The following is a 16,768-nucleotide window of genomic DNA, read 5'->3' on the forward strand; positions in this document are numbered from 1 at the left end:
TCGAGCCCCGTGATAGGCTCTGTGGTGACAGCACGGAGCCTGGAGCCTGCTTTGGATTCTGTGTCTCCCTCTCTCTGCCCCTCGCCAGCTCGCACTCTGTCTCTCTCTCTCAAAATAAACATTAAAAAAAAAAATTCTTAAAAAAAAAATGTCCCCATCTTCAATATATTCTCATAGGTTAAATTTTCCCATGTAGTTTTCCAGATAACGTGGAACTTATTTTTCCTACTTTTTAACCACACCTTTCTGGACTCAATGCACCCAGGCTAGAAATTTCACAAATTTAATCTAAATTAAGCCCATTGAAACTAATACAGCCATACAAAGAACACAGTTAACACTGTACCTTGATGACTTTTCCTGATCCTAATTTCAGGCGAAGCAGCTTATCTTTGTTAGCAGTAGAATCCAAAACCTGCAATTTGATCAAAGTAAATGAGGTCAGCCAATTTCCAAATAAATAAATAAATAAATAAATAAATAAATAAATAAAAATAATAATAATAATGTGATAGTCAATATAGATCAGCACAGTATTCCTGGAATAAGGAATGTCAAATATACTGGGCAGGGGCGGGGAGTTCTTAAAAGACCCAAAAAGAAGGGACCACACCATGGCTAAATTGGGACTTGAATGTCCATTTTTTTTTACTTAGTCTAAAGTTCTTTCTATCACATCATACTGCTTTTGAGAGCTTAATGATATTAAAACACAAAAGTCCATTCTATTTCCAGTATCTATTACACACAAAAAAATAAAGAAACAATTGTTAGGAAAGTCTAAAAAGAAGTTTTAAGCTTTGTGCAGTTGGCAGTATCATAGCCAATGAGGTTTATCTGAGGTGTGATTATTGCTAATACAAGTTTTAAGACCTAATCCCATCAGAATAAATTCAAGTTTGAAACCAGTATAGAAGGACAAAGACATACACACAAACCATTACCAAAAATGATACTTAGGAGGAAACTGGTTTCCATTCTAAATAGATGAGACCAGGTGGCACTGAACAGATTGAACATATTAGCATTTCATGACTATACACCAAAAGCAGTCAGAGCAGGGTCCCTGAAAGATTTCTATTTGCCAAGAGCAGCAATTCACAGCAGTAATGCTTTACATATGAAGAGCCCTCATGCTATTTCTGTTACAAAAGCACTTGCAGGCTACATTTCCTTACCTGGCCCAGCACATGATTCTGCAAGAGCCAGCTGGTATAGGCCACTTCCAAAGAATCTCCAACTTCTACAGCAGGGCCCTCCACTACAACGAGGTCCTGGCAGAGCACTGCATCTAGGGAGGGGGTGCTATTACACTTGGCAATGCACACCTGTGAGACGACATCAAAGCAGCATAAACTTAGTTCGAGCTCAGGAAATATTATCGTTAATGCTCTTTTCTAAACAGTGCTGTCCACTAACAAAACTGATTACGTGTTTAGGAATAAACCACTCTGAAGTCAGTAATCCTGCCAGGAATCAAAGTGCTTAAGAGTAAGGCTTTGGAGTCAGACTGTCTGGGTACAGATCTGGGCAACTGCCACTTAATAACTTATGGCCTCAGCCAAATAACTTAACTTCTGTGAACCTTATTTCATACAGGTTATTTTGTAAAATGGAGATAAAAACTCTGCAGTTAAGTTATACAACTTAGTTAATATAAATACAGTATTTGTATCTGTAGTTACTATCTGTAGTTGTGTCTGGAGTATCTGTAGTTAATACAAACACAGCACTTGGCACAGTGCCTGGCAAAGAATAGTAAGTACACAAAAAGCATTAGCTAGCATTACTCTGATGATTTTACTATTTCAGTGTTCAGGAACCTAGGAAAGAAAGGAGGGCTTCTAAAACACTTTCAAAAGGCATTTCTAAAGACAAACTAGGGGCGCCTGGGTGGCGCAGTCGGTTAAGCGTCCGACTTCAGCCAGGTCACGATCTCGCGGTCCGGGAGTTCGAGCCCCGCGTCGGGCTCTGGGCTGATGGCTCAGAGCCTGGAGCCTGTTTCCGATTCTGTGTCTCCCTCTCTCTCTGCCCCTCCCCCGTTCATGCTCTGTCTCTCTCTGTCCCAAAAATAAATAAACGTTGAAAAAAAAAAAAAATTTTAAAGACAAACTAGAAAAAAGGCCATTTACAAAATCATGCTGCATTCCCAGAATTTGCATCTTCACTACTTACAGATTTAGTCATATTATCTTAGCACAAATCTTAGACAAAAGAGTCAGACACATCTTCATGAATAATTATGGTCATTTTAAAACATGATACACATGAAAAATTTGCTACTCATTTTCTTAAAAGAAAGGTTTTATGGGGTACCTGGGTGGCTCAGTCAATTAAGCATCCGACTTTTGATCTTGGCTCAGGTCATAATCTCATGGTTGGTGAGTTTGAGCCTTGCATCAGGCTCTGCACTGTTAGTGCTGAGCCTGCTTGGGATTCTCTCTCTCTCCCTCTGCCCCTCCCTGCTCACTCAGTCTCTCTCTCTCTCAAAATAAATAAATAGAGTTAAAAAACAAGATTTCATAATTGCAATCAATTACAATGAGACATCATTTTTTACCAAGCAAACCAGACTAAAAGAAAAAGGTGATTTCTAAATGTTGGCAAAGGTATAGTGAGAGAACAGATATGAATGTGAAATATTATAATCTCTCTGAAAAGCAGTATGCCAAACTGTCTATAGAACCAAAAAATATTTGGACTCTTTGACACAATCTTCCACATCTAGAAATCTAGCGCAAGTAAATAATCAGGAAAAAAAAAAAGAAGACACAGACTTATATACAACAATGCTTGCTACAGTATCATGTCAGACTGAAAACAACCTAAATGTCTAAAAGTAAGGGAATGGTTAAATAAATTCAAGAACACTCATACTATGCAGCTTTCAACAATGTTTCCAAATAATTTTTCATGAGGTGGGGGAAAAACGCATTTACACATTGTTAAAAAAAATAAGCAAAATATTGAACTCTTAAAGGAGTATGCCTATTTACATATATTACCCATAGAAAAAGGGAAACAGGGGCCTGGGTGGCTCAGTCTGTTAAACTTCTGACTTAGTTTCAGCTCAGGTCATGATCTCATGGTTCGTGAGTTTGAGCCCCGCATTGGGTTCCGTGCTGGCAGTGCAGAAACTGCTTGGGATTCCCTCTCTCCCTGCCCTTCCCTCCCTCACACTCTCTCTCTCAAAATAAATAAATAAACTTAAAAATAAATAAATAAGGGGCACCTGGGTGGCTCAGTCAGTTGAGCATCTGACTTCAGCTCAGGTCATGATCTCACAGTTCATGGTTTTGAGCCCCACATCAGGCTCATGTCAGCTGACAGCTGAGAGCCTGCTTCGGATTCTGTGTCTGCCTCTCTCTCTACCCCTTCCCACTTGCACTCTCTCAAAAAGAAATTAAAATGTTAAAAAAACCTTATAAATAAATACATAAATAATTTTTTTTTTTAAGAAAAAAAGAAATCTAACATATTAATAGTGGTTCCTTCGGGCACTAAGATTTCAAGTGATTTTTTAAAAAATGCTTTTCTAAATTTTCTACAAGGATCATATAACATTATAAAAGTTCTTTTGAAACACTATTTTTGAAAGATAGTTTTATTTATCCCTTAAAATAATTTATAAAGTGAAAAATGTTTGAAAGAAGTTTGCATTAAGCCTTTTTGCTCTGAAAGTCACATTTTCAAGCAATTTCAATAAACATTCCTATTATTTCTCTGAGCCACAATAAGCTCAAGTGACAAATTTAGTGGCTCTTGTCACTAACAACACATAGCAGGTTATAAGTTTTCCATATAGTTTCCTAAATCAAGAGAAATCCAAACTAGTGTTTGGCTTTTCCCAATAAGAATAAGATGGTATTACCTGTTTATTGAACTCCACAGCAGCCTTTTCCGACTCAAACATGATGGACCAGTTTTGTCTCTGGTCATCATAAAAGGTGCTATAGTTATTGGGCCGAACCTGGGGAAAGGAGAGATACTAGGATAACCCAACCACAGGTAGCGCAGTGCATCATCTGACTGCCTAAACTCATCGAGAAGGGCCTTGACTGAAGTGGACCCAAAGAGAGATAGGGAACTTTCTTCTTCCCTCCTGCCCTCCACCAACCACCCTTGGTCCATTTCCCAGAAGGCAGGCAAGAGACTTTTTTGACAGGCTCTGTTAAGACATCCACACAGACGTCCAGGGGCTGAAATAGTAGATCTAATTCCTACCAGGTACGCACAGACCAATCTCTCCTATAAACCCTTCCCAAAGGAGCTAATGATTCCAACATGGGAAGTCTTACCATGAGCTCAAAGTTCAGATGAATCCTGGCAACAGTAACTGGCTGTTGTTGACTGATATAAAGAAGAATCCTATACTGTATTCAAGTAAAGATAGGCAGAAAAAAAGAGAACGGAAGTTAAAAGGCAATACAAAATCAGCAGTAAGATGTCAGGGGCTGTGCTTCAAAGAGGCATGAAACTCAAAACTCAGTTGATTGCTGAAAGCTTCGATTTTAAATTATATCCATTTTAATCGCTTCTCATTTTGGCCTTATTCTTTTACTGTAATTAGCAATGTCTTTATTTTGTCGGTGTTTCCATTGGTATGAGGGGTGACAAGAGATCTACAAATGGCCAACAGGTGCATAGAAAGATGCTCCACATCATTAGTCATTAGGGAGATGCAAATTAAAACCACAAAAAAGTACCACTTCACACCAACTAGAATGGCCATTTTTAAAAAAGGAAAAATAATGAAACAGTGGCAAGGTATTGGAGAAATTGGAACCCTCACACACTGCTTGTGAAAATGTAAAACAGTACAGTTGCTGTGGAAACAGTCTGGCAGCTCCTCAAAAAGCTAAACAGAATCACCATAAGACACAGCAATTTTACCTTTAGCGCATCCCCCAAAGAGCTGAAAATAGATAATCACCAATGTTTACTGTACCATTATTCATGACAGTTGAAAGGGAGAAACTACCAAAAATGTCGATCAACTGATGAATGGATAAACAAAATGTGTTACCTACATACAACAGAATATTATCCAGCCCTGAAAAGGCATGAAATTCTGATAACATGCTACAACATGGATAAATCTTGAGAACATTACACTAATTGAAATAAGCCAGACATAAAAGGACAAATGAAAAATATTGTATGATTCCACTTATATGAAATATCTAGAATAGACAAATTCATAGAGACAATGTAAATTAGAGGGATGCCAGGTTGGCTCAGTTAAGTGGCCGACTCTTGGTTTAAGCTTAGGTCATGATCTCACAGTTTGTGAGATCAAGCCCGTCAGGCTCTGCAATGACAGCACAGAGCATGCTTGGGATTCTCTCTCTCTCTCTCTCTCTCTCTCTCTCTCTGTGCCCCTCCCTCTTCCTCCCTCTCTCTTAAAATAAATATTAAAAAAAGTAAAAGATTAAAGATTACCAGGGGATATGGGAAGGGAGAATAGGAAGTTTGTTTAAAGGTGACAGAGTTTTTTGTTTGGAGTAATGAAAAAGTAGAAATAGACAGTGGTGAACACTGCTCAGTATCATGAATGTACTTAATGCTATTGAACTGTGCACTTAAAAATGGTTAAAATGGCAAATATTTTCTCTCTTTTTTAATTTTTATAATTTTATTTATTTTCACAGAGAGAGACAGAGCGAGCAGGGGAGGGGCAGAGAGAGAGAGAGAGAGAGAGAGAGAGAGAGAGAGAGAGAATTCCAAGCAGGCTCCACACTCTCAGCACAGAGTCCGACACGGGGTTGAACCCACAAACTGTGAGTTCATGACCTGAGCCAAAACCAAGGGTCAGACACTTAACTGAGACTGAGCCACCCAGGTGTTCCTGAAAATATTTTGTTTCATTTATATTTACCACCCCACCCCCACCCCACTCCCCACATACACACAAAATCATAGTTAAGCAAATAATTACAATTCAATTCCAGAGGGGAGGGAAGAACTTGGAGGCTCACATACAATCTGGTACCAGAAAGTACTTTCCTGATCCTATGTTAGGCAGATAGAGTGAGGGGCTGATCACCTCAATCCAATCCAATTATAGGCTGAACTGGTTAGGGAAGATTCATAGATTTATCAAGAGTTGATCTACTTCTGGGTTGTCTCTATCTCAAGCGTTATCTTCCCTGACTTTTGATTAAGAACCTAGAAGGTCTCTGACTCCTTGGTCCTGAAAGTTCTGCCCATCAGACATTCTGAGCTGGGTTCTCCTCCCCCTTAAGTTCAAAATCTAGCAAATGTATTGAGATGAAAGTTGTTGCTTGCTGCTTATTACAGGTACTCCCCCTACAGTAGGACTTTATCTCCTATGCACCACAAGATGACAGAAGTTTCCCTCTGCCTTTCTGGCACAGGCCCTGGACTTCCACGCCACCCCAGAATTCTGCAAATGTCCCATGGGGAAAAACTAATCTTGTGTTTGGAACTCCTCTAGCTTCTGCCAGTATCTCTTTCCCCCAAGAGGTCTCTCTGATTGGGCCATACCTGATGCTTGGTCCACCCCTAGGCACATCAGCAAAAGAACCAAGAGAAGGAAATACTTGGCTCATCGGCTTTTCCCTCTTTGAAATTTTAGTTCCTCTAGTCCACATCTTTTCTAGAGCTCTCCAGTGAATTTTAAAATATAATTTTTGCAATTTATCTGCTTTTTTACAATTGTTGCAGTGGGAATTGCTGCTTGCCATAACCTACTGCATCTTATCGGGGCTGAAGGCTGGTGGAGTCTCAATACCAGATTTTTAAAATCCAATGGCAACTCCTAATGAATTAATACATCTGGATAATAATCACGGATGGCTACTACATAACAAAATCAGGGATAGTTAGACACTATGTACCTCTGGATGAGAGAATGAAAGATTTAAGGGACATGGTAGCCAACTGCAATGTATGGACCTTATTAGATCCTGATTAAAACAAACTAAAAAAAAAAAAGAGAGAGAATCAGGTAAATCTGAACACTAGCTGGTAGTGAATGAGATCAAAAAATTATTGTGGGTTTTTTTAGGTGATAATTGAATAATGGTTATGTTAGGAAAAAGATCTTGGGATATATACTAAAGTATTTACAGGTAAAATTGTATGCTGGAGATGTAGTCAAAATAAGACTAAGAAGAAGGAAGACAGGCTGGAATTAAGATGAACTAAGAAGAGGAGAGCATGAGTGGTTCAGTCAGTTGAGTATCTGACTCTTGGTTTCCGCTCAGGTCATGATCTCATGGTTGTGACGCTGTCCATGGAGCCTGCTTGGTATTCTCTCTCTCCCTGTGCCCCGTCCTAGCATGCGCTCTTTCTCTCTCTCAAGATAAATAAACATTAAAAAAAAGAAAACGATGGAACAAGATTAATAACTGTTAGAACCTAGTAATGGGTTTCTGGGGGTTCATTATTCTAGTCCCACGATTTTTATGTGTGTTTCCAAATTTCCAGTTAGACTTTTTTGTTTGTTTTTAATACAAATGAGTGTTGTCTATTACATTAGTTACCTGAACAGGCCATCTTATCTAGGTCTCTGAGTGTCTCAGGAGCGTGGCCCTTAGTTCACTGGACCTCTGAAATTCCATAATTTCTTAGGCTGCTCTCACCAACGTTTAAAATGTTCTGGAGCAGAACTTGAAGCTAGAGACAACCCACACAAGGAAATCAAGTCTCGGGGCTGCTAGCCATATCTTCTTTTTGATCCAAACCAATAGTATTCTGTGTGATCAACTACCCAACTCATTGTCAAACTTTCAAAGGATAAACACCAGTCATTAATTCAGGTGTAAAGACAGAATGCTCTAAGTAGAACACTAAGTGTTGTTCATTACCTAACAAAGGATTGTCCTTAGTAAATGGTTTACTCTAAAACTCTCCAAAGTCTTAAGCTAGTTCCATAACACAAAGGTCAAACTTAAAAGACTGAATGGTTGCTTTGTTTTAATGCACAATAGTAAGCAAGACCAGACTATAACTATTACTATGTACCTTGTATTAAAAATTCACATTCAATACAAACAAACAATCATCCTAATCCTCTGATACGTGAGACACTGGGCAAGCGTAGGTACAAACCAGCTCAACAGTATGATCTGGGACACCTGAAAACACACAAGAGTTCTCACCTCTCTGGCTGTGTGGTTCCCCAGGACTGCAGCACCAAACTTGCCCTGCTTTACATACTGACCATTGGTGCTAGAGAAGCAAGAAAAATAACAGGTATTACTAATAATTCTTTAAACTCAGCTTTCTCTTCTGCCATGTAGAAGTGGGGAATCTAGTCATTCAGTCTCAAGAAGACAACACAGGTGAGCAGTTCGTAATTTAAAGCTCTTCTACAACTTCTTTACTCTCTAAATATCTATTCATAATATCTCAGTGAGGTGGCTTTCTTTCAGCACTTAAGAAGGCAGTTGTTGAGGGTACAAGCACTTCCTAGTACACAAGGTATACAAGATAACGGCTTTTCAGGGGTTTACATACCGAATTCTCGAACTGAAATGTTCAAAAGCATTACTGATACTTCGCCTGTGGAAGGACTGTGCAGCCTAACTGCAGTTTATTTCACAATGAACAGAGGCTTATTGAGAAAAGATGGGCACTTAACCCCAACTGCAGAGAGCACTCCTTCTCAGCTACTTACTATCGATACGCATGGACTGCTGTTGCAACCAATACGGTGGAAGTGCCTGTTGTACTGGGTGCTGGTTTTGGTGTTGCCGGATTTCCTGAAGATGAAGAAAAAAACAAAAGATGTCATTCATGTCTTTGCTGAAACTGATTTTAACCACTAAAGCGGCTTCAAAATTCTTGTTTACATTTTACAGTTAAGTGGTACAGTGCTTTCATGACCATTAGCCTTATCTGATCTGCAAAACAACCCTATGACCTCATCTGGGGATGAGGACACTGAGGCTCTAAGCACCCCAGTGTCTTACACAATGATAGCAGCAAGCCTAGGACTAGAATCCAGGACTCTGCCTCCACTCCAAACACAGCAAGGTCCTATCCCATCTACTTTCTTTTCTCCAATATTTGGCCAGCTATAATAAACATAAATAAAGTTATTTCTCCTGCCCTTATTTTGGGGTAGAAAATTTATGATGATATTCAGGTCATATCCATTACTTAACTTTTGCAGGGTACAGGGTAACATTAGTGTTTTAAAACAGTATATTTAGGGGTGCCTGGGTGACTCAGTCGGTTAAGCATCTGACTTCAGCTCAGGTCATGATCACACAGTTTGTGAGTTCAAGCCCAGTGTTGGACTCTGTGCTGACAGCTCAGAGCCTGAAGCCTGCTTCAGATTCTGTGTCTCACTCTTTCTCTGCCCCTCCTCTGCTCACGCTCGGTCTCTCAAAAATAAACATTAAAAAAATTTTTTTAAATAAAACAGTATATTAAGAGAAAATTGCATATTTACACTCACACATGAATGTGGGGAGAACACTGGTAAAGACAAGAAACCAAGAACTTACTTTCAAAAGTATCCTTGCTTGATTTCTTTCTTTCTTTTTGTATTGTTAAAAAGATGACAAGCTTAAAATGGAGTCACTTATGCTAAAGCCCCAGGGCACCAAACGGAGACTAACTCATAGTTTTGGCTCTCCCTGAAACGGAATCTTAAACCAGTTAATCAGGAATTCCCAGCTCAGCACAAGTCAGACAATCTGCATAATAGACCCCTGCCACCCACTAAAGGAAAGTAATCCTGCAATAGCGATCTTGCTTTTTTGCCTCCTGTAACTTCCTCGTTCCTACTTCCTTCTCTCTGTAAGAGTCCTTTTTCTTCAGCTCCTCAGAGCTCCTTTCTATCTGCTAGATTGGAGGCTGCCCAATTTATGAATCACTGAATAAAGTCAGGAAGATCTTTAAAATTTATTCAGTTGAATTTTGTTTTTTAACAATATTGACACATCTTTTTTTCTGATTATAGAATGCATGTACTCTGTAATATGCAAAACTTGGCAAATACAGAAATGGATAAAGAAGGTAAGAATGACCTGTAGTCTCACCAGTTAAAAATAAAAGTTCATAATTTGATGTATTTATTCCTAGTTCCTTTTTCAAGACAGCTTTTTTTCTATATTTTTTTAAACAAAATTAATACTCCAATTTGACAATCTCCTTTTCTTACTTAGTATTAGTATTTCTTTTAAAGCATTCTCCAAAACAAAGATAAAATAATCCTAAAAATACTTTTTGGTGGTTACATAAAATACTACGTTATGACTCTACCAGAACCTATTCAATGTCTTATTAGTTGACATTTCTTTGGACTGTTTCCAATTTTCCTCTATTATAAATAACGCTATGGTGATCATCCTGAAAACACATTTTTGTATGTACCACTAATTACTTTCTTAGAACAAATTCTTACAACTGGAATTATGGAGTGAAGAAGTGTAAAACATTTAAAGGTTTGTTACGTCCTGCCCAAATGCCTTACTGCATCAATTTACACCCCTACCAGCAGTGCGAATATGCCAGCTTTGCACCCCTGCTAACAAGAGGGGGCTGTTTTTTTAAATCTTTACCAACGAAGCTGGGCAATAGAAAAAGGGAAATACCATGTCATTGTTGTTTTCATTTGCATTTATTGATTACAATGAAGCAGAGATGGAATATTTTCTATAGATTTGTAATGGTCATTTGTTTTGTTTAGATGAATTGCCACTTACATTGTTTGCTCACTGTCCTGTTATTCATGTTTTCCTTATTATTTTGTAAAAACCTACAACATAGTTGTTAATTCAACCACTACTGTCCAGTTGTGTGTAACACTACAATAATATTTTTCTCTTGATAAGCTGTAAGAGGCAGGTTATTAGGACAAGTGTGAAATGCTGAGAAAAATTACTGTCTGCCCAAGGTCAGCCTAGTATCCTCCTTTAGGATAGAAGCTTAGTTCAGCTTCTCCCACAATACTCTTCTGGTTGTCTAATGCCCTGGAAAGGGAAGGTTGTTCACGGAGTTGCTAGAAGGTAAGTCAGGTGCTCACAATCGTGGGATCTTATTGGCTCAGCACTTCCTCCTCTCTGAAATCAGTACTGCAGATTCTTGAATTCCCCACTGACAAGGACTTTTAATATGTACTTTCAAATCTTTTTTTTTTTTTTGAGTAAAGTTTTCTTGAACTATAGTTTTTAAAGTCTGTTCTTTCCCCCCTTTTTTTCCTTCCTGTGTACACACACACACACACACACACACACACACGCTCTCTCTCTCTTTCTCTCTCTCTCTCCGTATTGGATCTTCTTTGCCATCTTTAATATTTATCACACTTTCTTTTGGAACATTTTTATCTCTCAAATTTTTTATTGTTTAAAAATGTCCTTCTGTTAAACTTCTGTTTCTCTTCAGGCATGATCTGCTCTTTGTATTCATTCTTGTGTTCCTGCTCGTTTAGCCTTCGTTTCTGAAATAATTCTTACGTCTCTAATTCTTGCCTGAGTCTTGTCACTTACTTCTGAGATTTTCTAATTCTCATTTCATGTCTTACATTACTTTCTTAATGTTAAACAGGTGGTGGTAGTTTTTGAGAAACATTCTCACAGAATCTCTACAGCTCTCACTGTAGGGATATTATTCTGTTTCTTGCTCTCTTTGTTCTTATAATTTTACATGGAGTTGGATTCTGCTAAGTTCCTACTGCTCATTTTAACGTGAAATCTGCTTTTCTGAATTTTTAGAAGGAGATAGGGTTCAAGTGGCTTTCCTAACTTCATAGAGCTCCCTCTTCTGTTGCTTTTGCAGAGTTAAAAAATATGGTGGCTCCCTCCTGAGACTTCCTGATTCTATTTCTATCCCTACTTTTATTTTTATTTATTTTTAAATTTTTTAAATTTTATTATTTTAATTTACAACCAAATTAGTTAGCATATAGTGCAACAATGATTTCAGTAGATTCCTTAGTGCCCCTTACCCGTTTAGCCCATCCCCCACCCCACAACCCCTCCAGTAACCCTCAGTTTGTTCTCCATATTTATGAGTCTCTTCTGTTTTGTCCCCCTCCCTGCTTTTATATTTTTGTTTCCCTTCCCTTATGTTCATCTGTTTTGTCTCTTAAAGTCCTCATATGAGTGAAGTCATATGATATTTGTCTCTCTCTGACTAATGTCGCTTAGCATAATACCCTCCAGTTCCATCCAGGTAGTTGTAAATGGCAAGATTTCATTCTTTTTGATTGCTGAATAATACTCCATTGTGTATGTGTGTGTGTATATATATAAATACACCACATTTTCTTTATCCGTTCATCCATCAATGGACATTTGGGCTCTTTCCTTACTTTGGCTATTGTTGATAGTGCTGCTATAAACATCGGGGTGCATGTGTCCCTTCGAAACAGCATACCTGTATCCCTTGGATAAATACCTAGTAGTGCAATTGCTGGGTTGAAGGGTAGTTCTATTTTTAGTTTTTTGGGGAACCTCCATACTGTTTTCCAGAGAGGCTGCACCAGCTTGCATTCCTACCAACAATTCAAAAGAGATCCTTTTTCTCCACATCCTTGCCAACATCTGTTGTTGCCTGAATCGTTAATATTAGCCATTCTGATAGGTATCTCTTTGTGGTTTTGATTTGTATTTCCCTGATGATGAGTGATGTTGAGCATTTTTTCATGTGTCGGTTGGCCATCTGGATGTCTTCTTTGGAGAAGTGTCTATTCATGTCTTTTGCCCATTTCTTCACTGGATTATTTGTTTTTTGCGTGTCGGGTTTGATAAGTTCTTTATAGATTTTGGATACTAACCCTTTAATATGTTGTTTGCAGATATCTTCTCCCATTCTGTTAGTTGCCTTTTAGTTGTGCTGATTGTTTCCTTCGCCGTGCAGAAGCTTTTTATTTTGATGAGGTCCCAATAGTTCATTTTTGCTTTTGTTTCCCTTGCCTCTGGAGACGTGTTGAGTAAGAAGTTGCCGTGGCCAAGGTCAAAGAGGTTTTTGCCTGCTTCTCCTCGAGGATTTTGATGGCTTCCTGCATTACATTTAGGTCTTTCATCCATTTTGAGTTTATTTTTGTGTACGTGTAAGAAAGTGGTCCAGGCATTCTTCTGCAAGTCGCTGTCCCATTTTCCCAGCACCACTTGCCGAAAAGACTGTCTTTATTCCATTGGATATTCTTTTCTTCTTTGTCAAAGATTAGTTGGCCATACATTTGTGGGTCCATTTCTGGGTTCTCTATTCTGTTCCATTGATCTGAGTGTCTGTTTTTGTGCCATATTATTTTTTAATTTGAGAGAGAGAGAGAGCACAAGTGGGGAGAGGGGCAGAGGAGGAGAGGGAGGGGGAGGGGAAGGGGGAGGGGGGAGAAAGAGAGGGAGAGGGAGATGGGGAGAGAGACAGACAGAAAATCTCAAGCACGCTCCATGCTCAGTGTGGAGCCTGACTCAGGGCTCAATCTCACAACCCTGGGACATGACCTGAGTTGAAATCAAGAGTAGAAGGCTCAACCAACTGAGTCACCCAGGTGCCTCATCCCTACACTTTTTTTTTTCTAATTTTTTTTTGGGGGGGTTATTTATTTTTGAACAAGAGAGAGAGAGACAGAGCACGAGTGGGGAAGGAGCAGGGAGAAGAAGACACAGAATCTGAAGCAGGCTTCAGGCTCTGAGCTGTCAGGACTGAGTCTGATGCAGGGCTTGAATTCATACACTGTGAGATCATGATCTGAGCCCAATGTGACCACTTCACCAACTGAGCCACCCAGGCGCCCCACCCTATCCCTACTTTTATTTGGATCTTCTCTTCTTCACTTCTAATATATCCCTATCTTCTTCAATTTTAATTCCACTCCCAGAAGGTTCTTTTCAGTGTGGGGGCCTGTCCTGGAAGGCCACGCTAGGGGGTGAGTTTCAAAAGTTCATAGGAACAGGGCACCTGGCTGGCTCAGTTGGTAGAGACTGTGACTCTTGATCTCAGGGTCATGAGTTCAAGCCCCACGCTGGGCATGGAGCCTACTTTTAAAAAAAAAAAAAAAAAAAAAAAAAAAAAAAAAAAAGCTCATAGGAGTGAGACTACTCTAGCTCTTCCAGTCCCCGTTATCAACCCCTTGTACTTAGCCACAATTAGAGTGGGCAAAACGCCTTCCAGTTTCAGCTTGGCCTGCCATATTTTCCAAGAACATTCGGTGGCTACTTGGGGTTCTCCCATTTTCTGATGGAGATATCCCACCACTACCCTGTATGCTCCCACGCAAATGCTGATACTACACAGCCTTGTGGCTTGTCCAGACCTTCTTATATTTTGGGATATTCATGAAGATACCTTTTCAACGGGTGTTGTTGTAAATGTTATCCATAGGTTTGTCTTTTGTATCTGATGTTTTTACATTCAGATAAGATCTGAAGAGATTCAAGAACTGTATTGCAGCCACCTTCCCCACAAAGACTTCTTATACAAATATCCCTTGAACAGACAGGGTCTCCTGTCTTGCTACTTTATTTTTGTAAGTATCTACATATGACTGTGTAGGTAATTTTTAAGCTGAAATGCCTCTATAATTTCCCTTTAAAAGTGTAATTAGCTCATAGTTGTTGTTTTCTGATTAAAACAAAATCAAGTTACCTCATTGGGTGGGGACTGGGGTTGTTTATTTTAATCCACATCCATTAACTCAACCACTTTAAATTGAGTCAGAATCACACTGCTGATGAAGAGATATGCCAGAGGAAATGTAGAGGCATAGCCTACTAGAAATCTGGCCAGGTGATGGCTTGGAGAACAGCACCAGAAATCTACACCAAAGATGCTAAAAGTGACAGGTAAGATTTAGAGCAGAGGTCAGCAAACATTTTCTGTACAGGGCCAAACAGTAAATAGTTTAGGCTTATGGGCCATATGATATCCGTTGCAATTCTTCAAAACCCTCAATATCCCAACAATATCCTCAGTGCCAGCATTGTGCCTAGTATGTAAAAGGCACTCAATACTTTCATCTTCATTCAGGAAACACTTAATTTAATGTCCCTTACCATCTGTTCTGCTTAGGGTTATTTCTATTGGTCCTTCATTCCTCTTCAGGTTCTTACTCAAAGAAAGCAAAGTATACAGGAAGAGCTTTGGAGTGAATCAGGTTAGGGTTCAAATTTCAATTATGTCACTTACTGCTGTAGGACCTTGATGGAGTCCCTAAACCTCTCTGAGCCTCTAAACTGGGGGTAGTCTTACCTATTTCACAGCACTGTTGAGATAATTAAACAAGGCAATCTATGTAAAGCATCTGAGACCAGACACATAGCAGGCATTTTAGAAATATTAGTTGCCCTTTTCTCTCCTTTCATTCAACAAATGTTCATTCAATGCGTCTCCATCACAATGAAGGGTACGGGGGATATAGCACTGAGCATCACTGTCTAACTGGGAAAAATTCACTGTCAGGATACATCTAACCTATCCAGGTAAAAGTGAAAAGCAGCTCTTTCTTTTGGCCAAAACATTGGACCGCGCCTACTTAGAGTGCCTCAGGCAGTTTTAGAGAGTGCTGTTCACAGGAGGTAAAAGAGTTTGCCTGAGACCTCCCTCCATTAACTTCCGACAAAGGACACACTCTGTCTAGCTGCTGGAATTCGATCTCAGAGCTTAGAGAGAGAATGCACCGCTGGCGGTGAGCTTGGCCAGACTGATTGAGGCATGTCACTTTTGGAAGGCTGTTCATCCTTCCAACTAACCTGTTAGGGGCCAATCGTAACCTCATAACTTACCTGTTGCTGCTGTTCCCTGGCCTTTCTTAGGCTGCTTTGGGGCTGTGTACTGGAAGAATTCATTTCCGTGGCCAGCAGATGCCTGATCCAGGCCAAAAAGAGAGGCCAATCTGGCACTGTTAGTAGAAAATGAAAATGACATTTCATTTGACATATCTCAAACCCGGAATCATTATGAAAGCTGCTCACCTCCAACTTTGAACGAATACCTCCTTGAATGTATATCCCACCATTCAATACTGGAAGTGACAGCTAAGTGTCTTCAAAATCAAGATTGTATTTCTGATCTGAACAGCATCAGCTGACCTTGCCTGTCCTCAAGACTTTGATCAAGGCATTTCTTGTTTTTGGACCTCAGTTTCTCTGTATGTAAATTGAGGTGATTGGTCTAGATGCTCTCTGTGGACTCTTCAAACCATAAATTCTTGCCTTTAGCAAGTCATAGTTTCCTACCTTTTACTAATTTATTACACTGAAATAAAATTGTACTCCATACTTACTCCATCAAACAAACATGGTCCTACCATTTCACCTAACAGGCAGAACCATTCTTTTACCATCCCTTGCAATGAATCCTATGCCCCAACCATTCCAAGGAAACTGCTCTTGCTAAGGTCACCAACAACCTCTTTGTTACTAAACACAGCTTATCAGTCATTATCTTATTTGGTCTTCATGCTGCCTTTTTACACTGTCAACTAATTTGTTCTTCTTCAAACAAACTCTTCCCTTGACTTCTGGGGGGATATTTGCAGGGGTGGGAGGAGGAACTGGTCCAAGTAAGACATCAAGAAATGCTCATGGGATCCTTCTCATCTTCCCATGTCTTTGGCTTCTTGTTTAGCTCCTTGAACTCTTCCTCTTTTGCCCAACCTTTTTTTTTTCCGAGAGAGAGAGAGAGAGAGAGAGAGAGAGAGAGAAAGCAAGCGTGTGGCGTGTGAGTGGGGGAGAGAGGAGAGGGTGAGAGAAAGAGAAAATCTTAAGCAGACTCCCTGGGCGGGGGGGGTGGGGGTGGGGGGGGGGTTGATCCCACGGCCCTGGGATCATGACCTGAGCCGAAA

General features: G+C 39.6%; 1 protein-coding gene and 1 pseudogene across 2 annotated transcripts in view; one reads left to right on the top strand and one right to left on the bottom strand.

Annotated features, from left to right (window-relative positions):
* FKBP15 (FKBP prolyl isomerase 15) overlaps positions 1-16,768 on the bottom strand; it is a 57,646-nt gene that overhangs the window by 32,703 nt on the left and 8,175 nt on the right. For both annotated transcript variants that reach the window (XM_032595673.1, XM_030292616.1), the window contains exons 2-8: positions 15,708-15,823; positions 8,645-8,729; positions 8,127-8,196; positions 4,299-4,373; positions 3,872-3,970; positions 1,179-1,328; positions 347-415 (exon numbers count right to left, since the gene is read on the bottom strand). In XM_032595673.1, the coding sequence (XP_032451564.1) occupies positions 347-415; positions 1,179-1,328; positions 3,872-3,970; positions 4,299-4,373; positions 8,127-8,196; positions 8,645-8,729; positions 15,708-15,823 (664 nt within the window). The remainder of the gene's footprint in view (positions 1-346; positions 416-1,178; positions 1,329-3,871; positions 3,971-4,298; positions 4,374-8,126; positions 8,197-8,644; positions 8,730-15,707; positions 15,824-16,768) is intronic.
* On the top strand, positions 797-918 carry LOC115500225 (annotated as a pseudogene).

The sequence above is a fragment of the Lynx canadensis genome, chromosome D4 (genome assembly GCF_007474595.2).
Source record: "Lynx canadensis isolate LIC74 chromosome D4, mLynCan4.pri.v2, whole genome shotgun sequence".
Taxonomy (NCBI): Eukaryota; Metazoa; Chordata; class Mammalia; order Carnivora; family Felidae; genus Lynx; species Lynx canadensis.